Here is a 25,452-nt window from a genome sequence, read left to right as displayed (position 1 = left end):
TATTCTTTTGGTAAATATAGTGACTTCACAGACATAGGCCAACTCAGCATGATTTTGAGGTAATAATAGGCATGTAGTATTACGACTCTAGTCAACACATTTTTAAACTACTACTAGACATTATAGAAAGTAACCTTTTCAGAGGTCACCTTAACCAAGATAAAATTGTTCCATTTTTCATCCTTATCACAGCCTTGCAGATAGGCTGATGGTGAAGGTTAGTAAGTATATTATGTTTTGTATAAGACAAAAATTTGTACCCCCTTACTTGCCTTGTATTTTGTTTTAGACCTTTGGCATCAGTACCTTGTTTTAAATAAATTAGTTGGAGTTGTTTTAATTTGTGCCATATCTTTTTCTCGTGTTTATTCTTCCAGCCTTCTTTGCTCTAACAAGTTGGTGGTCTGATGGTACACAGACAGCTGATTGAGGAATGACTCCCATATCAGTAAGGAGTCATTGCCTGTGTGTTAAAATATAATTAATTCATTTTTTGTGATGTTATTCAGTGCTCTCCATGTCCAGGCCTTCTCAGTCTTAAAGAAAGTGTATTCATGATGTATAGGCATGAAGCTTCTGGACAGTCAACAAGTCTTTGATTTCTCAAATTCCTTACTCCCCAACCATACTTTCTAACAGATTATTCACTGTCAATCAGTCAATCAATCACAAACATTTATTAAGAACCTTTCTATGTGCCAAGTACTGGGGATATGACAAAGTGTCTTAAAGAGCTTACATTCCAATGGGGGGAGAGGGGAATGTGTTTACAAAGGAAATACGAAGTAATTTGGGGGAAGCAGTAGCAGTTCGAGGGGGAAGGGAATGGGATCAAAAAAGGCCTCATCTAGTAGACAGCACTTAAACTGAATCTTTTAGGAATCTAAGGCTTCTAAGAGGTAAAGGCAACAAGGGAGTTCATTCCAGGCATAGGGGACAGCCTGAACAAAGGCATGGAAATAGGAAATAGATTGTTGTGTAGCAGGAACTGAAAGTAGATCATTTTGGTTGGAATGTAGAGTACATGAACTATGGTCTATACAAAACTCATAAACTTTTCCTTTAGGGCTGTCCTCTATCTTTACATGACTCCCTACATGTATGGATTCAAAGCTTTGACATACTGTGATCACATAATTCCTATACAGTATGTACCCTCTTCCTCTAACCACCTCCCCAGCCTCTTCCAGCTTTGTCCTCAGATCTTCAGATATGTGATGGTATTCCACAACCACAGAAATTCCATGAAAAGGAATAAGGAGAGGTGTGTTTCAAGATCATGAATTGTAAACAAGGAAAAGAAGTGAGAGAAATCAATCTCCCTTCCTGCTCCTCATTCCAGTGGGATTTGTAATAACAGCTGATAGTCTTGGCACGTAGACCATTGTGGTTCATCGTGGCTCTTGTCTCCATCTCTGCTCTAGGATCAGAATTGGCTCCACATTGCTGGTCTCTAGAAGTTGCCTTCACTGGCGGTGCAAAAAATGTGGTGGTACCTTCCCCTGTGCCCACTTTGCATTGAAGTCACTAAATATCAAAGTATATGTTGATTTAATTTAGCTCTTTGTAGACTTTCTTCATTACTTCATCTCTCTGCAAAAGATGTTAGCACATAAGCCATAGTCATTTTCATGGTAGTGTTTTTGCAAATACTTTTCATGAGCACTTACTTCAATAGATGACCAAATAAATGCCCCATGAAATGATGTTTCTTGTTGCCCTTGGGCATACCATAAAATCAACTTCTCCTGCTCTTCTGTTTGTCTCTCAAAGGTTTTAAGATTAGTAAATCAAGGATATGTGATGACATTCAGACACTACAATCAGAAATGGTTCCCCATGCCTGCGATCATACTATTATCTCATTGCACTGCTCAAAAACCCCTGGGGATTCTCTAGAATTCTAGGATATGTAATCCAAACTACTTCACCTGTTCCTCTTTGCAGAGTTTGGTTCCAACCTACCTTTTCAGCTTTATTTCATATTACTTTCCTTTATGTACTCAATGTTATAGCTTATTAGATTACAAGTTTACTCAGCATGACATCTGCTTCCACATATTCACATAAGCAGTCCCTTGTATGTCAAATAGGTTCCCTCTTCAATTCTGCCTCTCAGAATCCTTAAAGTTTTGGCTCATGGCTCAGGTACCACCTTTTCTGTGAAGTCTTTTCTGTTCCTACCAGCTGAAAGTGTTTTCTCCCTCTTCAAATGTCCCTAGGCAATTTTTCTCTGTCTAGATTTCCTATTCTGCATGACATTCTACCTTATGTCATACTTACCATCTTATATGTTGCATCTCTCTTGAAGGCAAGCACTATGTTGTATTTTATTTTTGATACATAGGCTCCTAGTACAGTGCCTTGCACTTGGGCACTTAAATAATGTTTATTAAATTGTTGAATTTATTAAATTTTTATATAAATTCTTGTCTGTTAAAACTATGTTGTGGGGCAGGGGTGGGGAACCTGCAGCCTCAAGGCCACATGTGGCCCTCTAGGTCCTCAAGTATGGCCCTTTGACTGAATCCAAACTTCACAGAACAAATCCCCTTAATAAAAGGATTTGTTCTGTAAAATTGGACTCAGTCACAAGGCTGCACCCAAGGAACTAGAAGGCCACATGTGGCCTTGAGGCTGCAGATTCCTCATCTCTCTAATCTGGGGTATGGTTTATTTAAATGACTTTGCCAAAAGTCCCTTCCATATTTTAGGATTTGCTTCTTTATAAAAAACCAAATGTTTATTAATATATTTGTTTTTATATCACCTACATTTCTCAGCATTTCCCTCCTTCCATCCCCCTCAGAGAGTGATTCTTTATAATAAAGAATAAAAAGGAGAACAAAGAACAATTCATCAAAGCTAACCAAGATATTTTTAAAAAATTGACATTATATCCATCGTTCCACAGCCATAGTCCCCTGTGTCTACAATGAAATGAAACGAGGTGCTTTCTCATATCACTTCTTTCAGTTAAGCCTGGTCACCATAATTTTGTAGCATTCAGTTCATTGTTTTCTTATTTTTTCCATTTATATTTTTGTAATTATGTATATTGTTTCTTTGGTTTTGCTTACTTCACTTAGTATTAGTTCATAAAAGTCTTCCCATGTTTCTCTTAATCATATTCATTATTACTTAGTAATAGTCTATTCCATTCATATACACAATTTATTTAGCCATTCTTTAGTTGAAAGACATTCACTTGGTTTCTAGTTCTTTGCCACTACAAGAAATGATGCTATAAATATTTTGGTGTGTATAGTTTTTGTCATTGACCTTCTTGGGTTATATGCACATCAAAAAAATCTCTGTGTGAAAGAGTATGTACATTTTAGCCACTTTCTTTGCATGATTCCTAATTGTATGCACATTTTAACCACTTTTTTTTGCATGATTCCAAATTGTATGTACACTTAAGCCACTTTCTTTGCATGATTCCAAATTGTTTCCCAGAATAGTTGAACCAATTTTAAGTTCCACCAATGCATTATTGCATTTGTCTTAACATAAATGCTCCAACATTGACTATTCCCTTCTTTTTAATTTTTTCCAAATTTGTTAGGTATGAGATGAAAATTCAGGGTTGTTTTCATTTGCATTTCTCTTTTTGTGATTTGGAACATTCTTTCATATGGTTGTTATTAGCTTGCAATTCTTTTAAAAATTCTTTGTTTATATTCTTTGACCACTTACCTTACTTTTTAAGTGCTTAAACTTTGTTTAGCTTTTCATTAAAAGCTTATTGAAAAAGAAATGTTTCATGGTTTTTAATCTGTTAGGTAAGGCACACACATCGTGATTCAAGAATTTCACCAATAATGGAGTTGGCCCATAGTTTATTACTAAATGAAGAAGCTTTGGCCCAAATTACTGAAGCAAAGAGGCCTGTCTTTATCTTTGAGTGGTTGCGATTTCTTGACAAAGTCCTGGTGGCTGCTAACAAGGTATGGTTTTTCTATTTTAGAAGAGATGGGAAATGAACTCAGTTAACTTGGTACCCTTTCTGAAGCTTACAGTTTTTGTTGATGGTCGTATAATATAACATATTTCTATGAGTGTCTTAGGTTTTCAGTACTAGTTTTTTAATGGGCAAAAAATAGTGAAACTATATATGCTACTAAAAATGATGTTGTTTGCTTTTTTTGTGACAGACTGATGTGAAGGAAAAACAAAAAAAGCTTGTTGAACAGCTCACTGGATTAATAAGTAGTTCTCCTGGCCCTCCAACAAGGAAATTATTAGCTAAAAATCTTGCAGCTCTTTATAGCATTGGAGATACTTTCACTGTTTTTCAAACTCTTGACAAGTGTAATGATATTATCAAAAGTAAAGATGATACTGCAGCCTATTTGCCAACCAAACTGTAAGTACTTATTTTGATATAAACCAATGTAGAATAGTCATTCTTCTCTTGTTTATTATAATATGACTTCATTAATTTCATAATGTTAATTGTGTTCTAGACTAAGGGTCTCCAAATGGTTTAACTTGTAGAGAATATAGTAACAATAATTACTTCTCATGGTCCAAACAGTATACAGGTACATCCCAAATAAGGCTGCCCTAACAAATATTTAATAATTATGTCAATACAATTTAAAAATAAATTTTCATTACAAACTTAATAAAATTTCAACAAATGCAAACAAACAAGCCAAGGTAAGAAATGGAATGCCAAAAACCAAAATTGAATCATTTGCATTTTGATAAGACAAAAAATGAACTTCAACAATAACAACTTATTTGAACTGTTCTTTTAATTAATTTTTTGTCACACTTATATTTTTCTGTTGTATTACATGTAGTTGTCAATATGTATATTTTTTCTACTTCACATTGCATCATTTCATAAGAACCTTATGTTTATATCATTCATATTTGTCATTTCTGACACAGTAATGTTACGTTACATGTAGCGTTATAGTCACTCCCTAGTTGTTGCACATCTAGGCCTCAAAATAGTTTTTCACATGAACTGTTGCCAAGTTACATTTTCCTCTTGTGATTTTTTAATCTAAATGCAGGACATTATGTTCACTAACAGGTTTTAGCCTGTTGACATAATTTTGAATCATGAATCTGCCATTTAGCTATCCTTCCCATCTTTGTGTTATCAGTCTGTTTGGTAAACTTGCTTTCTGTATTTATGTAATTCTTTGATAAAATTGAAGAATTGGACAGAGCCAAGGACTGCAGCCTTTGGCATTGTACTTAAGACATCTTCCCAGTTTGATGGCACTCAATCGTTAATATTTGGGTGTTATTTTTTAACTAGTTGCAGATCTATTTTTAGTATCTTTGAGTCTGCATTTTTTCCTTCTTATGCACAAGGATATCAAAATTCATCAAATCCTTCAAAGAAATTCAGATAAGCTATGTTATCATCATTTTCTTTCTACTTTACTAGTAATGCCTTATTCCACCCCCATTCCCAAATGAAATTAGTTTGGCGCAGCTTTTTTTTTTCTTAGTGATCCCATGTTATGCTTTTCTAAATGCTTACAAATCATCTGCTTATAAATACAGTCTAGAATTTTTTCTGAAAATTGACATAATATTTGTTATTCTGTAACTTGGGAAATCTATCTTTGCCCCCCTTTTTGACTGTTAGACATTTTCCCATGTGAAGTCTAAAGATATTTCTCTCATTCTCTATGATTTCTTTATTTTCCTCTGTGATTTCTTAATGATTCCTTATAGTACTTCTGTGGTCACTCATTAGCCAAGGATGTAATTCATCCTGTTTTCTTACTTTTACTTTACATATTTGGGGCATCTATGATCTCTTTACTTTGTTCTGCCTTTTTCAGATTGAAAAGATTTATCTTTGTTGAGTTTATTGGCTTTCTTCTCTCTTCAGCCTTGATCTCCTTATCACTAATGAACATCCCTCTTACTCTTCACATAACAATTTGTTTTGCACACTTATGTTGTACTTATCACCATTTTATATCTGTGTGTGTGTATGTGTGTGTGTGTGTGTGTAATCATCCTAAAAAAGTAAGCTCAATGAAGGCAAGATAGATATATTGTCTAAACTTTATCTCATCCAGTAACAGAATGTATTCAATGTTTATTTAATTTAATTGAATTTTAGGTTTTAGTCTTCCTGACTTTCTGACCAACATTAGCAGATAAAAAGTATCCTCTTTCCCTGCCCAGAAGGCAGAGATGGACATTGATGGCTCCCTGTTGTGGATGCAGCTGACATGTTTTTCTTGCTAAAGTATCAGTTGGACTCCTCCCATTTTATACATCCTTGATAGTGTCTTTTTTTGCCACTCCCTGTACTTAAATGAACATGATAATATAATATGCTACAGAATATTTATACTAACATCTTCCCTTCTTCCCATTGCCTTTTGGATCATCTAAAATTGAGTGTCAAGTGGGAGAAGAACACTGGACTCCTTATCAAAAGATCTGGGTTTGGATCTTGGGTTTGCTACTTATTAACAGAGCTACCCTAGACAGTTCACTTAACTTCTTAGGGTCTAATTCTTGACATTTGTAAAATTAGAGGGTTGGACCAGATAATCTCTAAGGTTAATTCTAGAACTAATGTTTTGTGATTTTGTGATCACAAGCTTCCTGTTACTTCCATTTTGCCAACCAGTTACTCTTGGTTGATCAAGATTGAATCTAGAATTTCTGTCACTGCTTGCTATATTTGAGATATGGTATTATTAACAAAGCAAATCAAGAATTTATGAAATGCTTATTTCAGTGGAATTATATTTTTTGCAAATGAAGGGACACTTAAAGAGAAGTCCTTATTAATTCTGTACATCAGTGCTAGTTTTGTGGCACAGAATGCAGATGTTCTATCTAGAATGAATCTCTGGTCAGTTAAAATCTTTGCTGACTTTGGCACTTATATTGTCTACCTTGTTTGGAACTTGTTCTTAAATATTTTAAGTCATGGTCCAGCAATCCAAATTCTGCTCTTAAATATCATATATGTAAAATAGCCAGAAATTTTTGTATTGTGACCTCTTCTGAAGTCAAGATGATTTATGAATGAAGAAATCAAAATATCTTCTGAGTTGCTAAGTTCTTCAGTTTCCTATCTAAACTTTAAAGTCCCTGGGAGTGCATTACGCATTCTTTCTTACATTGAGTCATAGATAAATCAGGGGACTTTGGGGGAAAAAAAAGGTAGTTTTAATGAGACTTAGTAGGCATTCAGCTACATCTTATATAGTTACTCCAGGAAGATATCCTACCTCACCATTTGTTGTTTTATATCTATACAAAACTGCCTCCATATCTCATGGTAGGGACTTCTCAACAACTGCTATACATTTAAGATTTCTGGGTATAGCAATAGCATTCATTTTACCTGCTAGTGCCTTCCTTCTGAGACTTTGCATGGCAATCAGGACATTTCTCATTCACTTATAAGATGTCATGCATTATAGTTACCTTCCGTGTTAATTTTTTTCAATGCCTTACTAGAGCACCATGAGAGTGTGAATTGTTATCTGATCTCTGCCTCTATTCCATTGTAAGCATATACACAGTAGACCTTTAATGAATGTTTGCTCTTTGAAATTTATTGACCAGAGATGTAATACCATTGTCATTGCTTGCTAAATCAAATACATTTTTGAAAAGTTGAGTTTTAGTAATGATAATTACCATACTAATGAAAGTGAATATTAAAAGTGAGTCCAGACCTAGAACAATCCAAATTGATTTTAAAGGTGAGAACTTTAATAAAACTGTATGAAGTTGTCCTGTTAACTTGAATGTTGGGCAGTTGAAATGGTTTTAAAGGTAGAATATCACTTCTTATAGGGCTGCAGTAGCATGCGTTGGGGCATTTTATGAAAAAATGGGGAGGATGTTAGGAAGTGCGTTTCCAGAAACAGTTAACAATCTTTTGAAGTCTCTGAAAAGTGCAGAGGTAAGTTACAGAGCAAGTTACATGTATGTGTATATATGTTTTGTTTATGAGAAGAATTAATCTGGCTTTAATAGATAATCACTTGCCCCTTTTCTGTATAACTAGAGAACTTAGCAATTTAGTAAGGGGCAATTCATAATTAACTTTCAGAGCAATAGAAAATTTCCTAAATGTACTCCATTACTTAAACCTTAATGTGAATAGGAGAAAGATCCATGTTTCATGTGAAGAAGCAACATAGTCCACTAATTCTGTGGAGCTCTGAATCCTTGGGGGACCTTATATCTTTCTTGCCATATCTAGTACCACATAAAGACCTGTATTAACAACAAGACTTTTGTCAACTAGTGACTACATGAAGGGAAACCCATGATTTTCTAAGGGACCTTAGAGAATACCTCTTCTCTACCATGGGGTCTACCAATAATCTGGGGTAAGAGCAAACCTTTTTGTGACAAAGTATAGGTGATGCTATAAAGAGCTTTGTTTTCCCCTTTAGGTGTTCTTCATTGATCTTTCTTAAGTATTTCTCATTCATCTTGTATATCAAGTAAAAGTGGGATGTCCTTCTCTTGGAAATAGAAAATATGTACCTGAACAACTTATGCCCCTCAAATTAATCTTTATTACCTTGCTCCATGAAGTAAGGTTACAGTGGATTTAATTTTTAGATAAGCCTGAAAAGTACTGTGTGGACTAAATAGAAAACTTGAGTCAATTATTTGACTTAATTTCATTTTATTTTCCAGTGAAAATCTGTTTTATTAATGTTAAATCATTGTTGTCAACTTTTAAGGACTTATTTTCTGAATAATCACTGCTTAAAATCTAGAACTATGCTTTCAAACTCAGTTTTGCTTTATAGAAATAGTCAGTCTGAAAAAATGTTGCTGCAAGTAGTATTTTTTCATTTTAAATAATAGTTTTACTACATAACTTTATGTTTATCTGCAATGTTTTTTATATCAGTCATTAAAATAGGATCAATTTTCCTCCATTTTGTTCCATAATTTCCTTATCCTCTATCCCTCTATTCTGGAGATAGTCTGATTCTTCATAATGTTGGACTGGAATTAGTAGTTGCCTTTGATAGAAATCATACCCAGAAGGGTTATATAACCGTGTTCTTTGGAAAGCACTGATCTAGATGTATCTTTAGAAACAGTAGTAATGTTTTGGTGTGATGTTCTCACTTAATTTAAGAATTTTTTTTACTGGTTTTTAATTTTTGTTTTTTTACGCACATATATAGTCTCAAGGCCGAAGTGAAATCTTAATGAGTTTACAAAAAGTCCTAAATGGGCTGGGTGGTGCAGCAGCTTCCTGTCACCGTGATATTTATAAGAATGCAAGATCTCTGCTAAGTGACAGATCTATGGCTGTTAGGTGTGCAGTTGCTAAAGTGAGTACTTTATTGACTTCAATTCGATTATCTTATTAATGTGGGAATTTCCTCCTCCAATGCAGTTTGCAACCTATTAATGCTTTATCTTGTATGATTTTATTCTTATCCATCCATAAGTTATTCACTAAGAATCTACCCAATGCTTTGTAGGCCTTGCTTTGGTTATTTTTATAGTGTGTGTATATATGTATATATATATAGTGTATATATAGTATATTTTCTATGATTTTATAGTATAGTATAGCTCCCTATTTTGTTTGTCATTAAAGTAATTTATACTTATTTTCTTAGGGTGTTAAATGTGAGACTGGAAATGTTAAAATATTTTTAAGTTGGTTTATTTCACGGAGAAAATTGAATTGTCTCTTTTAAGGATAAGAAGCCTCTATTGAAGAATTAAATTAATTTTATATCTTTTGTAAAGTCCTTTGTGTTGACAGCCATTAGTATTTAAAGGGAGTTAGCTTAAATATAAACATTTTTGGAGTATTTTTATAATAATCATTGTATTTAAATTTGTGCATTATAAAAAATTATCAAAGGAAAAAACTTCTGTTTCTGATGGATTTCACAGGAGAATTCTGTCAAACTTTTAAAGAATATGTATTACCAATACTACACAAAATATTCTCAAAAACTCAGAAAAAAAGCACTCTATCAGATTCCTTTTATATGACAAGTAAAATCTTAATATTTAAAGCAAAGAAGGTTAAAGCTTAGGAGAACCATAGACCAATATCATTAATGAATAACAATTAAAATTTTAAAAAATCCTGCTAAACAGACTACCATAATTCATCCACAATCAAGCATCATGACCAAGTTAGATTTGTATCAGGGATGCAATGATGGTTTAGCATCAGGAAAATTATTAACATAATCAATTCATATTGAAAACCAAAACATCCAAAACCACATGGTCATCTCAATAGATATGGGGGAGGGGGAAACCTTGGATAATGTACAATACTCATTTATGCTAAAAGCTATACAATGTATAGAGAGACCTTTTTGTTAATGTTATATATGTATATATTACATATAATATATATGTATAATATATAATATAAAAAGCATCTATCTAAAACCATTACCAAGAAATAAAAAAACAGAGCAACGATGCCTACTCTCCCTACTATTATTTGATATAGTTCTGGAAATGCTAACAACAGCAATAAGACAAAGAATAAGAAATTGCAGGCATAAAGATAAAGAGGAGGTAAAACTATCCCTGTATGGTGTTATACTTGGAAAAATGCTAGGGAATCAGCAAAGATGCTATTTGAAGCAATTAGTAATTTCAGTAAAATTGCAAGCTTCAAAATAAATTCTTAAATTTTAACAGTATTTCCATATAATAATAACAAAATCCAAAACGTAATAGTCACAGGGAAATCCCATTGCAGATAGCTACAGAACACACTAAATATCTGGGGGCCTAGCTACCACAGCACAGAAAAGACATGTGTAAATTCAATTATATAATATTCCTTAAGGAAATAAAGAATAACTAAAATAGGTGGAAAAATATTCAGTCCTCATGGCTTGGTAATTCAATTATAATAAAAATCACAGTGTTATCAAAGTTAATTTACAGTTTTAATGTTGTATCAATCAAATTGTCAAGGGGATTCTTTATATAATTCAAAAAAATAATAAAATCCATTTGAAAAAAGTAGAAGTTCTTGATTATCAAGGGATATAATGACAAGAGATAGAGATGGAGGTTGATCACATTTCTGGAACCATTTGTTATTAGTTAAATATAAACTGGTAGATCAATGGAACAGACAAAACAAGGAGAATCAGAAACAATGGAACTATATCCTAGTGTTTAATGATCCAGAAAACATATTTAGGAAAAAACTCCCCATTTATAAAAGCTATTGGGACAACTGGAAAGCAGTCTGGCAGAAATTCAGCTTAGAGACCAACAGCTTACTCTGCCTTCCATAGTACATTCTAAATGGATACCTGACTGACCTTAATATTAAACAAAGATTGTACTATAAAAAAGAAGAAAAGCAGGTTGTACACCTCTCACATATATGAGTAGGAAATATATTTTTAAACAAACAAGGAATAGAGGTCATTACAAAAGACAAAATAAATAACTTTGATTACATGAAACTGAAAAGCTGCTTTATAAAATTAATGCATCTAGGATAAGAAGGGAAGTGATCCAGTAGGGGAAAAATAGTTTTTTCATGATTTCTCTGATTGGAGTTTTGTATCCAAGATATAAAAACAATTAGCATACACAGATGTACAAATATGTATATTCTGTGTGTATAGCTATACACTTACATATTTATAAATAGATCTAAACATAAATATGTACAAGTGTACATATATACAAATACATAGAACCAAAAGCCATTCCCTAATAAATAAATGGTCAAGGAATATGAACAAACAATTCTAAAAAGAATTTAAAATTTTAAACAACCATATGAAAGAATGTTCCAGTCTAGTACATTGTTGATGGAGCTGTGAATCAGTATGACTGATTTGCAAAAGACTTTGGAATTATGCAAATAAGGCACCTAAAATGTTCATATCCTTTGACCCAAAGATTCTGTTAGTATACTTATATCATAAGAGGGCATTGATATACTAAACATCTACCCTACATATACCAAAATATTCATAGCAGCACTTTTTGTGATAGCTGGAAACAACATAGATACCCATTGGTTGGAAAATAGCCAAACAAATTATGGCATGTGAATGTAATAAAATATTACTGTGCTGGAAGAAATGATAAATATGATGAATACAGAGAATAATGGAAAGATTCACATGAACTAATTCAGAGTGATGTAAATAAAAACAAAAGTACAATATACAGAATGACTATCCTAATGCAAATGGAAAGAACAACCCCCTCTTTTCCCCCTCCCCTCCCACAATCAAAAATGATTGTTGAAAAATTATAAAGAACAAGCATGGCTTAAAGAAAGAGTTATGAGATGATATTCCCATCCACTCCTTTAAAGAGATGGAAGGAACACAAATGTACATTGTACATATTTTCAGGCTTTTTCAATGTGATGATCAGTAATGGTGTTTTTTTCTCTACTTTTTTTTGTCTTTAAAAGACTATTTTGTTGAGTCATTTTAGTCATGTCCAACTCTTTGTGACTTTATTTGGGATTTCTTAGGAAAGATACTGGAATGATTGCCATTTCCTTATCCAGCTCGTTTTACAGATGAGGAGACTGAGGCAAACAAGGTTAAGTGACTTGCCCAGGGTCATACAGCTAGTAAGTGTCTGAGGCTAAATTTGAACTCAGGTCTTAACTCCAGGCTATGCCACCTAGCTACCCTTAAGGAGCATTGACCTCTGTAAAAACCTTGATATTTAAAAAGTCTGTATGCTGTATTTCAAGAAGTAAAAGGAAAATTGTTAGAACCCAAGGGCAAAGTTTAGATAGAATGTATGATGACCTTCTAAAATGAACTATATAAAAGGAAAAGTCAAAGAAATACCATTGCTAAAATGCAGATTTTATGTCAAAGAAAAAGTAATGCAAGCATCTAGAAAGAAGTAGTTCAGGTACCAAGGAACCATAGTCAATATCACACAAGACATAGCAGCTTATAGATCTTGGAATACAACAATTCAAAGCACAAATGATTTGGACTTGAAACCAAGAATAACATTCTCTGAAAAACTAAGTATAATTCCACAGGGGGGAAAATGGAATAGAATAGAATAAAGGACTTTCAAGAATTCCTGCTTAAAAGACTAGTGCTGAGTAGGCACCTTGAAGTGCAGACACAAGAGGGCAGGGAAACCAAGAAAGGTCAATTTATTTGGGCAATTGGAAAGGAATGTGTGATGATGCACTGCTAAAATTCTAATAGGAACATGTATAATCTATATCAAATTGCTTGTCTTCTCAGTAAGAGGAGTAGGGAGTGAAGGAGAGAATTTGGAACTCAAAATTTTAAAAGCAAATGTTAAAAATTGTTTTTACATGTGATTGGGGAAAAATAAAACACTAACAAATACTTAAAATTCTTATAGACTAAGAAATGTATCCCTTTAAGGAGTATTGAGGAAGTTAAATTTTTAAAAAATTTTTGAAGGTAGGTTGTTGGGTTTTTTTAGCTTTTTTTTTAAGGAAAAGAGGGTAAAAAGTAAGAAAACTGATGAAACGTGTTGCTTTTCATAATTGAGTTAAGTGAAAGGAAGAGTATAGAAACATGGAGGTAGGGATTGTGGCAGGGGGCACCAAATGAAGTTCATTTTCATCTGAAAAGGGACTGAACACACATACATGCTTACACAAAGTTTGGTGTAGAGAGACATCAAAGTCAATACACAAACAGGTAGGGATAAAAGAGGGGAGGCTGAGAAGCCAAATAGTACTAGGGAAGGAATAGTCTTGAGCAAAACACATTTTTTGAATGCTGAAGGTAGCTTTAAAAGGCAGAGAAAAAAGAAAAAGAACTAGAAAGTAAGGGGATACCCATCAATAGGAGAATGGATGAGCAAATTGTGGCTTATAGATAGAATATCATTACACTGTAAGAAATGATGAGAAGTCATGTGACCAATAAGATGTTGGACTAGATATTTTCTGCAGTTCTTTCTAAGTTTCTTTTTCCTTCCTTATTTCCTTCCTTTCTTTCAATCTCCCTAGCTCAGGTTGGAAGTGAAATAGCTACTTATGGATCTGATGCCACTGCTTATTGTCTTGGCATGGAAGCTTTGATTTGCTTGATTTCTAACCTAACCTAGTTTGGCCCTCTTTAGGGACCCTGGTCGTCCCTTGCTCTTGGGGCTTACCACATAAAAGAGCTTGACTTAGTGCAGAAACATAATTGGCTTCAGCTCTCCTGTTAGTGAGAATCCCTGAGCTCAGGTGATCCACTAATCCCAGCCTCCCCCAGTCTCAGGAATTATAGGTTTAAAGTACCATTCCTAACTAGTCCCCAATGTTACACACACACACGGAATTATATACCAGAGACAGAACAATTACATCTGTATCCACAGGATTAGAAAGTGAGAAATTCAGCCCAATAATAGCTTTATGAGTTAATAGTGGAGAATAATAATCATTGCTATGTCACATCAGCTTCCACACTCTTCAGATTAACCATAAAACTAAACTATAGGCTTGAGAGCCTTGAGATTCATTCCTGCTGTAGTCTTAGCCTACACATACTTCCCTGGCCCTTCCTCAAACATATTATTGAAAGAAGCAGCAGACCTCAATTCTTCCCCACCATGTAGGGGGAACAAAAAAGTAAGAGCCACTTTTCTTTTCTTGCTTGAAATGGTCCCTATGTTAGGGAAACTCAAAGTAGCAAAAATTGTACCCAGAATACCCACGGTGCTCTCCCCAAGCTTGCAAAATATGATAGACATTCATTGTAGCCAGAGAACTAAGGAAAGAAGGGAACTGGGACAGGAGGCCTGTGTGCTGAGCCATACCAGGCCTGAAGGAAAAGGATTGGCATACAGCTGAGGTCAGCACTTTCCTCTCAGAAGCTACTTAGTAGAAGGGACCCAAATTGATGGAAAGTAAATTCCTCAATGTGGGAGGAGGCTGAGATAGCTTTGAATTACAGTCTCTGGGGCACCGTCAAAGGGAAGGGAGTCAGAAAGTGAGTGATAGGGGAATAAAATGGAAAAAAGATTTCAGGCAGAAGAAAACTCAGTCAAAAACCTAAGGCACAGAGAAACCAGCAAAGAAGATAGTAAAATCAGAAGGGAAGATAGCTACCCAGATAATTGAAAAGCTGTAAACTCCTAAATAAGTATTGTTGAGCAAAGGAAGAAACTTATGCATTCCCAAGAGAACATAGTACTGCACCTGAATGTTCCAGAATGGTTCAAGAGAAAAATCAGAATATTGACAGAAGTTAAGAGATCAGATTGAAAAAGCTATGGCTACATATTTGAAATAATTAGCAGAATAGAAAAAAAAAACTTGAATCTAGATGGCAGGTCTCTCTAAAGAAACAAAAGTGAGGACAATAGATGGAGAATAAAAATATACTGAAAAGGACAATCTAAAAGAAAAAAAGCATTAAAAAACACATGATCTCTATATGAACAAATCACATTAATCTGAAAGACAGAAAGTGTAAAGACAACATAAAATTCATTGGTTTCCCAGTGGAACATGTCAAGTGAAAAAAACTGAACACCATAATGGAAGAAATAAAACAAGAAAACTTCCCACAATTTCTGAACAACAACAACAACAACAACAAAAAGCACCATTCAAAAGGATCTGCAGATCATCTCCAGGGGGAAAAAAAAACAAAACAAAACCCTCTGCTTCAAACTCCAAAATGTACCGTGGTTGAATTGAACAATTCCAATTAACAACAAATTCTGGAAATGACTAGGAGTTGGGAAATTTAATTTAAATATAAATTAAAGGAAATTTAATAATATAAGACTACTTTGTAACCATTAGAAACTGCAGAGGGGGATGGAATAATATATTCTGAAAAGCAAAGGACCTGAAGATGCAACCCCCAATGAGCTATTATTCTGCAAACCTAAGTGTAATCACCCATGGGGGCCGGGGAGGGGGAAGGATGGACTTTCAATGAAAAAGGCTTTTGAGGCATTCCTGGAAAAATAAAACAAAAATTAAAAAGAAAAAACCCACTTGTGAGTAGATTATTTGACTTGCAAACACACCAAACAAAAGTAACACAAGAAAGAGAGATAAATACAACTACTAAGTAAAGCACAAAGCAGAGGGGCACAGAGAGTCAAGTATATAATTGCAGATTAGATTTGGGAGCACTTGGGCAGCATGGATCTTTAGCAGGTAGAAGACTGCTTGAGGGGCAGGGGTTTACGGTCCCCTTTTTATAGGGTTTTAATGCTGGGGGACACACTTTTATCCATACCACCTTAGATTTAGTTGATTTGATCATACCAACATTCGTTTCCAAGTTATCAGCATCACCTTAGGGTTCCCTAATTTATATAACATTTTTTCCTGTTTTGTTGAGCAAGCCTGAGCTTATATAGACTGAAAGCAGGTAGTGGGACCAGGTGCAGTTACATTGGGGCTTAGGTGACTTCCCCTGATTTAGTAATCTCAGGATGTGATCTCAGAATTTCTGAGGCAGTTGCAAATGGCTTCTCAGTTCCTTTAATTTATGAGACAAGTACACAAGTGGCTTCTGTGCCCCCTTTTTATGAGACACTTTTGCAAGTGACTTCTATGTTCCCCTTTTGCAGTCTTCCTATTATTGTTACCTTAAATTGGATTATATACTTACTACATGAATGATAAGGGAAGGGAGATGAAAGAGACCAGAATAAGATATAATTTTAACACACTATTAAGAGAGGGGAATAAAAAAACACCTAGAAAGACTAAACCCCCTTACCCCCACACCTGTGGGATAAAAAGAAGAAAAAAACTTGATCATCTTAGAGAATCCCTATAAATATAAACTCACGAGAGTTTATATTTATATACAGAATTTATGTATAGAGCATATATAGAGTTAATATACAACATTGTAAAGAAAAACAGTTTTGAAAGACTAAAGAACTGATCAAAGCAATAAACCACATCTCCTGAGGTCCCATGATGAAATGTGTTACCCACCTCCTGACATGGAGGTAAGGGACCCAAGGTACAGGGGAAAAAAATATAATTTTGGCCATGGCCACCACTGTTCATTTTGCTTAACTATGCTTATTTGTTACAAGAGGTTTCCCCCCACCCTATTTTTAATTGGGGTAAGAGGAAGTTTGAGAGAAAGGAGTAGGTTTTCAATAGTAGTGCAGAAAAAAAAGTGAGTCATTAAAGCATTTTAAAAATGCACAGAAAAGTTCAGAAGGAATCACAGATATATAGGATAGTTTTGAAAGTAACATTTTGAGTTTATTATGTACTTTAAAAATATATATATATTTTTAACATTTAAAAAACATTTAACATTTAAAAAAATTTCTTCACTTCCACATGCAATATGTCAGTTCTACATGTGAAATCATGCAAAACCTTTTCATATTAGCTATATTCCACCCCCACCCCCCAAAGCAAGATAAATAAAGAAACTGAGAAAAATAAACTCCAGTTTGCGCTCAGAATTCTTCAGTTCTTTCTGTGGAGGTGGAAGCAGTTGTGATCATAAGTCCTTTAGAATTGTCTTGGATCATTGTATTGATCAGAGTAACTAAATCTTTCACATTTGATCAGCATTACAATATTACTGTTGTTATTATGTACAATGATCTGGTCATTATGCTCACTTCACTTTGCATCCGTTCATATAAGTTTTGCAAACATATAGCCAGAAGAAGACAACAAAATCAAAGATCCTACATGAAGAGCCTCCAAGAAAAGTGTGAATTGGTCTCAGGGCATGGAAGAGCTCAAAAAAGATTTGGAAAATCAAGTAAGAGAAGTAGGGGAAAAATTGGGAAGAAAAATGAGAGTGATGCAAGAAAATCATGAAAAATGAGTTAATAGCTTGCTAAAGGAGACCCCCCAAAACACTGAAGAAAATAACACCTTGAAAAATAGACAATTCTGCCTTAAAAGGCAGAATTAGTCAAATGGAAAAGGAGGTCCAAAAGACCACTGAAGAAAATACCACCTTAAAAATTAGAATGGAGCAAATGGAAGCTAATGACTTTATGAGAAATCAAGAAATTATAAAACAGAAGCAAAAGGATGAAAAAATGGAAAGCAATGTGAAATACCTCATTGGAAAAACCACTGACCTGGAATATAGACCCAGAAGAGATAATTTAAAAATTATTGGATTACCTGAAAGCCATGAACAATAAAAGAGCCTAGACATCATCTTTCAAGAAATTATCAAGGGAAACTGCCCTGATATTCTAGAAGCATAGGGTAAAATAGAAATTGAAAGAATCCACTTATCACCTCTTGAAAAATATCCCAAAAGGAAAACTCCTAGGAATATTGTAGCCAAATTTCAGAGTTCCCAGGTCAAGGAGAAAATATTGCAAGCAGCCAGAAAGAAACAATTTGAGTATTGTGGAAGCACAATCAGGATAACACAAGATCTAGCAGCTTCTACGTTAAGGGATCAAAGGGCTTGGAATATGATATTCCAGAGGTCAAGGAGCTAGGATTAAAACTAAGAATCACCTATTCAGCAAAACTGAGTATACTACTTCAGGACAAAAAAATGAACTTTCAGTGAAATAGAGGACTTTCAAAGCATTCTTGATGAAAAGACCAGAGCTGAATAGAAAATTTGACTTTCAAATTCAAGAATCAAGAGAAGTGTGAAAAGGTAACTGTTTACATTCCTACATGGAAAGATGATACACACACACATACATACATACATACATATGTGTGTGTGTGTGTGTATATGTGTATATATATATATATATATATATATATATATATATATATATATATATATAATGAGACCTTTCTCAGTATTAGGGTAGTTGAAGGGAATATACATACAGACATACATGCATACATATATACATACACACATATATGTATAGACAGAGGGCACAGGGTAAGTTGAATATGAAGGGGTAATATCTGAAAAAAACAAAATTAAAGGGTGAGAGGGGAATATATTGGGAGAAGGAGAAAGGGAGAGATAGAATGAGGTAAATTATCTCACATAAAAGAGGCAAGAAAAAGTTGCTATAATGGAAGGAAAGAGGGGATAGGTGAAAGGGAATGAGTGAACCTTACTCTCATCAGATTTGGCTTAAGGAGGGAATAGCACACATACATACACACATACACACACACACACACACACACACACACACACACTCAATTGGGTATCTTACCCTACAGGAAAGTAGGGGGGAAGGGGATGGGGGAGATGATAGAAGGGAGAGCAGATTGGGGGAAGGGGCAGTGAAAAGCAAACACTTTTGAAAATGAACAGGGTCAAAGGAGAAAATTGAATAAAAGGGGCCGGGATAGGATGGAGGGAAATATAGTTAGTCTTTCACAACATGAGTATTATGGAAATGTTTTTCATAACAATACATGTATACCCTATATTGAATTACTTGCCTTCTCAAGGAGGGTGGGTGGAGAGGGAAGAAGGGAGAGAATTTGGAACTCAAACTCCTAAAAACAAATGCTGAAAATTGTTTTTACATGCAACTGGGAAATAAGATATATAGGCAATGGGGTATAGAAATCTATCTGGCCATACAAGAAAGTAAGGGGGAAGGGGATCAGTGGGGGGAGTGGGGTGATAGAAGGGAGGGCAGACTGGGGAAAGGGGCAATCAATACATACCATCTCAGGGTGGAGGGGAGGGTAGAGATGGGGAGAAAATTTCTAACTCAAAATCTTGTGGAAGTGAGTGTTGAAAACTAAAAATAAATAAACGAATCATATAAGATTTGCCATGTTTTTCTGAAACCGTCCCCCTCATCAACACCGTAGTATTCCATCACAGTCATGTGGCACAACTTGTTCAGCTATTCCCCAGTTGATGGCCATCCCTTCAATTCCAAATTTTTTGCCACACAAAAAGGTTACTATAATTTTTTTTCTTTTTCCTGTGATCTCTTTGGGGTACAAACCTAGCAGTGGTATTGCTGGGTCAAAGGGTACACACAGTTTTATAGCCCTTCTGAATTGTTCTCCAGAATGGTTGGACCAGTTCACAACTCTACCAATGGTTCATCAGGGTAGTTATTTTCCCTCATCCCTTCTAGTATTTGTCTTTTCTAATAAGTGTAAGGTAGTGCCTCAGAGTTGTTTTAATTTGCATTCATCTAATCATTAGTGATTTAGAGCATTTTTTCATATGACTATAGATAGCTTTGATTTTCTCAAAATTGCCTGTCCATATCTCTTGACTATTTATCAACTGGGAAATAGCTTTTATTTATTTATTACAAATTTAATTCAGTTCCCTATATATTTGAGAAATAAGGCCTTTATCAGAGAAGCATAAATATTTTTGATATTACTTTATTATTTGTGGTACCTTTTATCAAAAATGTGGTTTCCTTGATTATCTCTTTTAATGAGATCTATTTTTGCTTTTGCTTTGTCTGATATCATGATTGCTGTCTGTGCTTCTTCTACTTTAGCTGAAGCATAATAGATTTTGCTTCATCTCCTTATTTTAACACTTTGTTAACTGTTTCAACCTATTGTTGGATTCTAGGTTCTGATCCAGGTGTGGAGAACCTGTGGTCTTGGGGCCACATGTGGCCTTCTAGGTCCTTGGGTGTGACCTTTTGACTGAGTCCAAATTTTACAGAACAAATCCTTTTAAGGGGATTTGTTCTGTGAAGTTTGGATTCTAACCCATTCTATCTGCTTCTCTTTTATGGGTGAGCTTATTCACATTTACAGCTATGATTACTGATTGTATATTTCTTTCCATCTTATTTTCTTCTATTTATCCTTCTCTCTGTACCCTTTCACTTCTCAGAAGTCTGTTTTGCTTGTAACCACTTAACCAGCTCACTTAACCAGCTCTCCCTTTTTTTACTACTACCACTCTTTCTCTTAGCCCCTTCCCTCCTATTTTCCTGCTTGGTAAGACAGATTTCTATACCCGAGTGTATATTTGTGTGTGTGTGTGTGTGTGTGTGTGTGTGTGTGTGGTGGCATGCATATATACCTATATACATACATATACATACATACATATACACGTATGTATATTTTTTCTTTCTTTGAACCAATTCTGATGAAAATGAGGTTCAAGCATTGCCTGCTACCCCCTCAAATTTTCCTCTCCACTATAAAGGTTGCTCCTTGTATGCCCCTTTTATGTGAGTTAATTTTCCCCCTTCTACCTCTCCTTCCCCCTTCTCCCAGGGCATCCCTCTTTCTCATGTCTTCACTTCTTTTTTTTAGCTCATTCCAACATAATCAACTCATACCTGTGCCCTCTATGTAGACTGCTTCTAACTGCCTTAAAAATGATAAAATGCTTACGAGTTACATATATCATCTTCTCATATAAAAATATAAACCACTTAACTTTATTGAGTCTCTTATGAATTTCATGTTTAACTTTTGTTGCTTCATTTGAGTCTTGTGTTTGAATGTCACATTTTCTCTTCTACTTTAGTCTTTTCATCAGGAATGCTTAAAAGTCCTCTATTTCATTAAATGTCCCTCTTTTCCCCCTGAAGTATTATACTCAGTTATTCTTGCTTGTAATCCCATCTCCTTTGCCTTTTGGAATATCATATTCCAAGGCCTCTGCTCCTTTATTGTGGAAGCTGCTAAATCTTGTGTGATCCTGACTGTAGTTCCATGATATTTTAATTGTTTCTTTATGGCTACTTGCAATATTTTCTCCTTAGCCTGGGAGCTTTGGAATTTGGCTATAATATTCTTGGGAGCTTTCATTTTGGGGTCTCTTTCAGGAGGTGATTAGTAGATTATTTCAATTTCTATTTTAACCTCTGGATCTAAGATATTGGGCCAGTCTTCCTCTATAATTTTTTGAAATATGATATCTAGGCTCTTTTGTTTTTATTATGGTTTTCTGGTAGTCCAATAATTCTTAATTATCTTGCCATAATATGTTTTTCAAGTCAGTTGTTTTTCTGTTGAGCTATTTAACATTTTCTTCTCTCTTTTTTTATTCATTTGACTTTGTTTTATTATTTCTTGAAGTCTCATGGAGTCATCATCTTCCAGTTGCTGAATTCTGATTTTTAAGGAATTATTTTCTTTAATGAACTTTTGTATCTTTTTTTCCATTTGGTCAAATTCTGCTATTTAAGGAGTTCCTGTCTTCAGTGAACGTTAATTCTCCTTTCATAATTTTCTTGCATCACTCTCATTTCTTTTCCCAATTTTTCCTCTATTACTCATCTCTTTCTTTAGCTCTACCAGGAATCCTTGTTGGATTTTTGTCTAGTTAGTATTTTTCTTTGAAGCTTAGGTTGTAGCTATTTTTAAACATTGCTGTCTTCTGAGTTTATGTCTTGGTCTTCTCTGCCACTATAGTATCTTTTTATGATCAAGTTCTTTTTTTTTGCTGTTTGCTAATTTTTCCAGCCTATTTCTTGACTTTGAACTTTATGTTAAAGTTGGGCTCTGCTTCGTTGGAGGTGGAGTGGCATTGACCCATACTTCAGGCTTTTTCATGCTGCTGTTTTCACAGCTAGCTCTGGGTGTCTGTAAGTTTTCAATCCTTCCAAAGTATTGTGATCCAGGGAGAGGTGTGGTCACAGCACTCCTGTTCTGTAGTCTAATGTTTATCCAGGAACAACCCTTGCTCCCACGCAGCTGCAAGCACTGGTGTTCTTCTTGGCCCTGGAATTGTGACTAGATCCCCTGCTCTCTGAAGCTGCAAGTGGTGTGCTCCTCTCTGCCTTGTGACTATGACTAGGGCCCCTGCTCACTTGTGACAGAACTGAGTGTTCCTCTCCACCTTGCAACTGTGACCCAGAACTGCTTATGGGGAATAGAGTTGCCACATAGCACCACTACAGCCAGTGCCAAAAAAAGGACCCTAATAATCTCTTTCCGACCAGTTGTCTGACCCCCTTACTATCTTTGGTCTGGCTGGTGCTGTTGCTGCTGTCACAACCACTTCTTTTTTTTTTGTTTGTTTTTTGTTTGTTTTAGTTTGGCAGGGCAGTTGGGGTTAAGTGACTTACTCAAGGTCACACAGCTAGTACATGTGTCAAGTGTCTGAGGTCAGATTTGAACTCAGGTCCTCCAGAGTCTAGGGCCGGTGCTCTACTCACTGCACCACCTAGCTGCCCCCACAACCACTTCTAATGCTCACTATTAGTGTTGCCTCTGCATGTGCTCCTGGCTAGCTCCCACCCTGGTATCATACACCTCTCTTGCTGACCTCCTAAATTGTCCTAGGCTAGAGAAATGTCTCACTCTGGCCTTTTGTTGGCTCTGCCATTCTACAATTTGAGGCATTATTTTAAAATTCTTTGGAGGGGTATGTTGGCAGAGTTTGCCTGAGTTGCTGCCTCTAATCTGCCATCTTGGCTTTGCCCTTGTTGTTTACTTTTTAGAAAAACAAGTGGCATGATTTAGAGGTTTGCAATTTCATATTCTTTTTTATGTTGTTATATATATGGAAATGTTCATTTTTTTGTTGTTTAGGTTCAGAATAACAATTTAATGTTAAAAACCATTAAAGAATGAAATCTCTGTGCGTCTCTCTCTCTAGTCTATCCATGTTAATTGGTATAGGCTCTCTAGCTCCTCTGTTAGTCTTGAAAGCCTTTGAACTGATACAGTTAGATTATACAAATAAGCACAATATATGTATATACACACGTGTACATATAAACCTATATATAATGTGTGAATCTATGCGTTATAATGATATTGTTAAATATCATTTATTAAATGTGTTGTGCTTTCTACTATAGGCTCTCCAGCCATAGAGAAAATCAATTTTTGAACTAATCAATGAACTGATATGAAACAGTATGATCGTATACTGTTCTGTTGTTTCTCAAGTATTTTGTGTGTGTTTGTGAGTATCCTCAGCTAGATTGTGATCTCCTTGAGGATAATATCGATATCCTATACTTGTTTCATATTCCTTACAGGGTCTAGTACAGTGCCAGGCACATAGTAGTTACTTAATAAATTCTCATACACTTGAAAAAGTGGTGTAATTTTTCTAGTTGTTGCTCTAGTATAGTTCTACTACTTTAAATTCAGTTCCTTTCTCTGCGGTATTACAGAATAAATTTTCACGTTGCATTTATCTTCAGATCAATTTAATAAAATCTAGTATGTCTAAAACCTTTTCGAAATTAATTAACTTTAAAATATCTCTTCTACTTTACAGTGCCTGCTAGAACTACAGAATGAAGCTGTGTTTATGTGGACAGCCGAATTGGAAAATATAGCCACACTATCTTTTAAGGCTTTGGAAAGCTCAAATTATGGGGTTCGAGTGGCAGTGGCAAAACTCTTGGGAACAGTCATGGCTACAGCATTGATGCCTAAACAGGCAACAGGTACTGAATTGTCATAAACACATCATATGCCTGTACTCTTTTTACTTCATATTTTTCCATGACAAATCTTAAAGCAATGACCTTTATGATTTCTGAATTCATCTAATGTTAGTTTCTTTGTAAAAATTTAAATTCCATAAAAGTTTTGCCATTATTTTGGCCAAAAGATATCATTCACAAGTATTTAATATATTCTCCCAAATTAGTTATACAGTGGATTAAGTTTCAATAAAAATTTCAAATTGACAAATTTGTTTTTGTTTAGTCGTTTTCAGTTGTGTCTGGCTCTTTGTGACCCCATCTAGGGTTTACTTGGCAGAGATACTGGAGTGGTTTGCCATTTCCTTCTCTAGCTCATTTTACATATGGGAATACTGAAGCAAACCGGGTTAAGTGATTTGCCCAAGGTCACATAGCTAGTAAGTGTTTGAGCCAGATTTGAACTCAGAAAGATGAGTCTTCCTGACTCCATGCCCAATGCTCTATTTGTTGCTCCACCTAGCTGCCCCTTAAATAGTTTTGTCTTAAAATATGAAAATTCCACACATAATTTCCCCTTAGCTAGATATTTGAAATAGTTTGTATATAATTTTGATACACTGATACTAATAGTACTTTTAAAATTCTTCACATTCTTTTGAAAGTGAGTCCTAGTCTAATTGCTCATTGTTTCATGAAAATGGCCTTAGATAATCTCAGGAGAGCACATTTTCTGGCAGATGCTGCCTTGATGGAAAGTCTGTGCATAGGTCTCATGATAGCTTTTCCCTGTACTGTCATAACCTCTTAGCATACTCGTGGCTAGACCCTGTCCCCAGTGTCCTTAGACCTCTTTGTCTTCCTTTGCTGACCTAGACTGAAAAATGATTCACAGTGGCTTGCTTTTTCTTGAATTTCCCCAGCAGGATTCTGTCTGATGTGTCTTCTGAATCTTTTTGATGGAGTTTGCGGGGTAGAGGCTTACTATACTTCTTCCTACTACTCCTTCATCTTGGCTCAGCTATCCTGTATTATATTTTAATGCTAGTAAAAAGTAACAGCAACTTTAAATTCTTGAAGCCAACCATAATTATCCAGTATACATTATAGTGGCAAAGTATATGTAGTATATTTTAGAAAGACTTTTTGAAATTCTTTTTTTTAAGGGGGGAAGGCAGGGCAATTGGGGTTTAGTGACTTGCCCGAAGTCAC

General features: G+C 35.0%; 1 protein-coding gene across 1 annotated transcript in view; it reads left to right on the top strand.

Annotated features, from left to right (window-relative positions):
- Nucleotides 1-25,452, top strand: part of HEATR5B (HEAT repeat containing 5B) — a 153,402-nt gene that overhangs the window by 1,877 nt on the left and 126,073 nt on the right. Inside the window, exons 2-6 of the mRNA XM_036752266.1 lie at nt 3,786-3,950; nt 4,158-4,369; nt 7,807-7,915; nt 9,168-9,317; nt 24,090-24,261. Of these exons, the coding sequence (XP_036608161.1) occupies nt 3,825-3,950; nt 4,158-4,369; nt 7,807-7,915; nt 9,168-9,317; nt 24,090-24,261 (769 nt within the window). The 5' untranslated portion in view covers nt 3,786-3,824. The remainder of the gene's footprint in view (nt 1-3,785; nt 3,951-4,157; nt 4,370-7,806; nt 7,916-9,167; nt 9,318-24,089; nt 24,262-25,452) is intronic.

This window comes from Trichosurus vulpecula, chromosome 3, assembly GCF_011100635.1.
Source record: "Trichosurus vulpecula isolate mTriVul1 chromosome 3, mTriVul1.pri, whole genome shotgun sequence".
Taxonomy (NCBI): domain Eukaryota; kingdom Metazoa; phylum Chordata; class Mammalia; order Diprotodontia; family Phalangeridae; genus Trichosurus; species Trichosurus vulpecula.
This window is presented reverse-complemented; position numbering and strand designations above follow the sequence as displayed.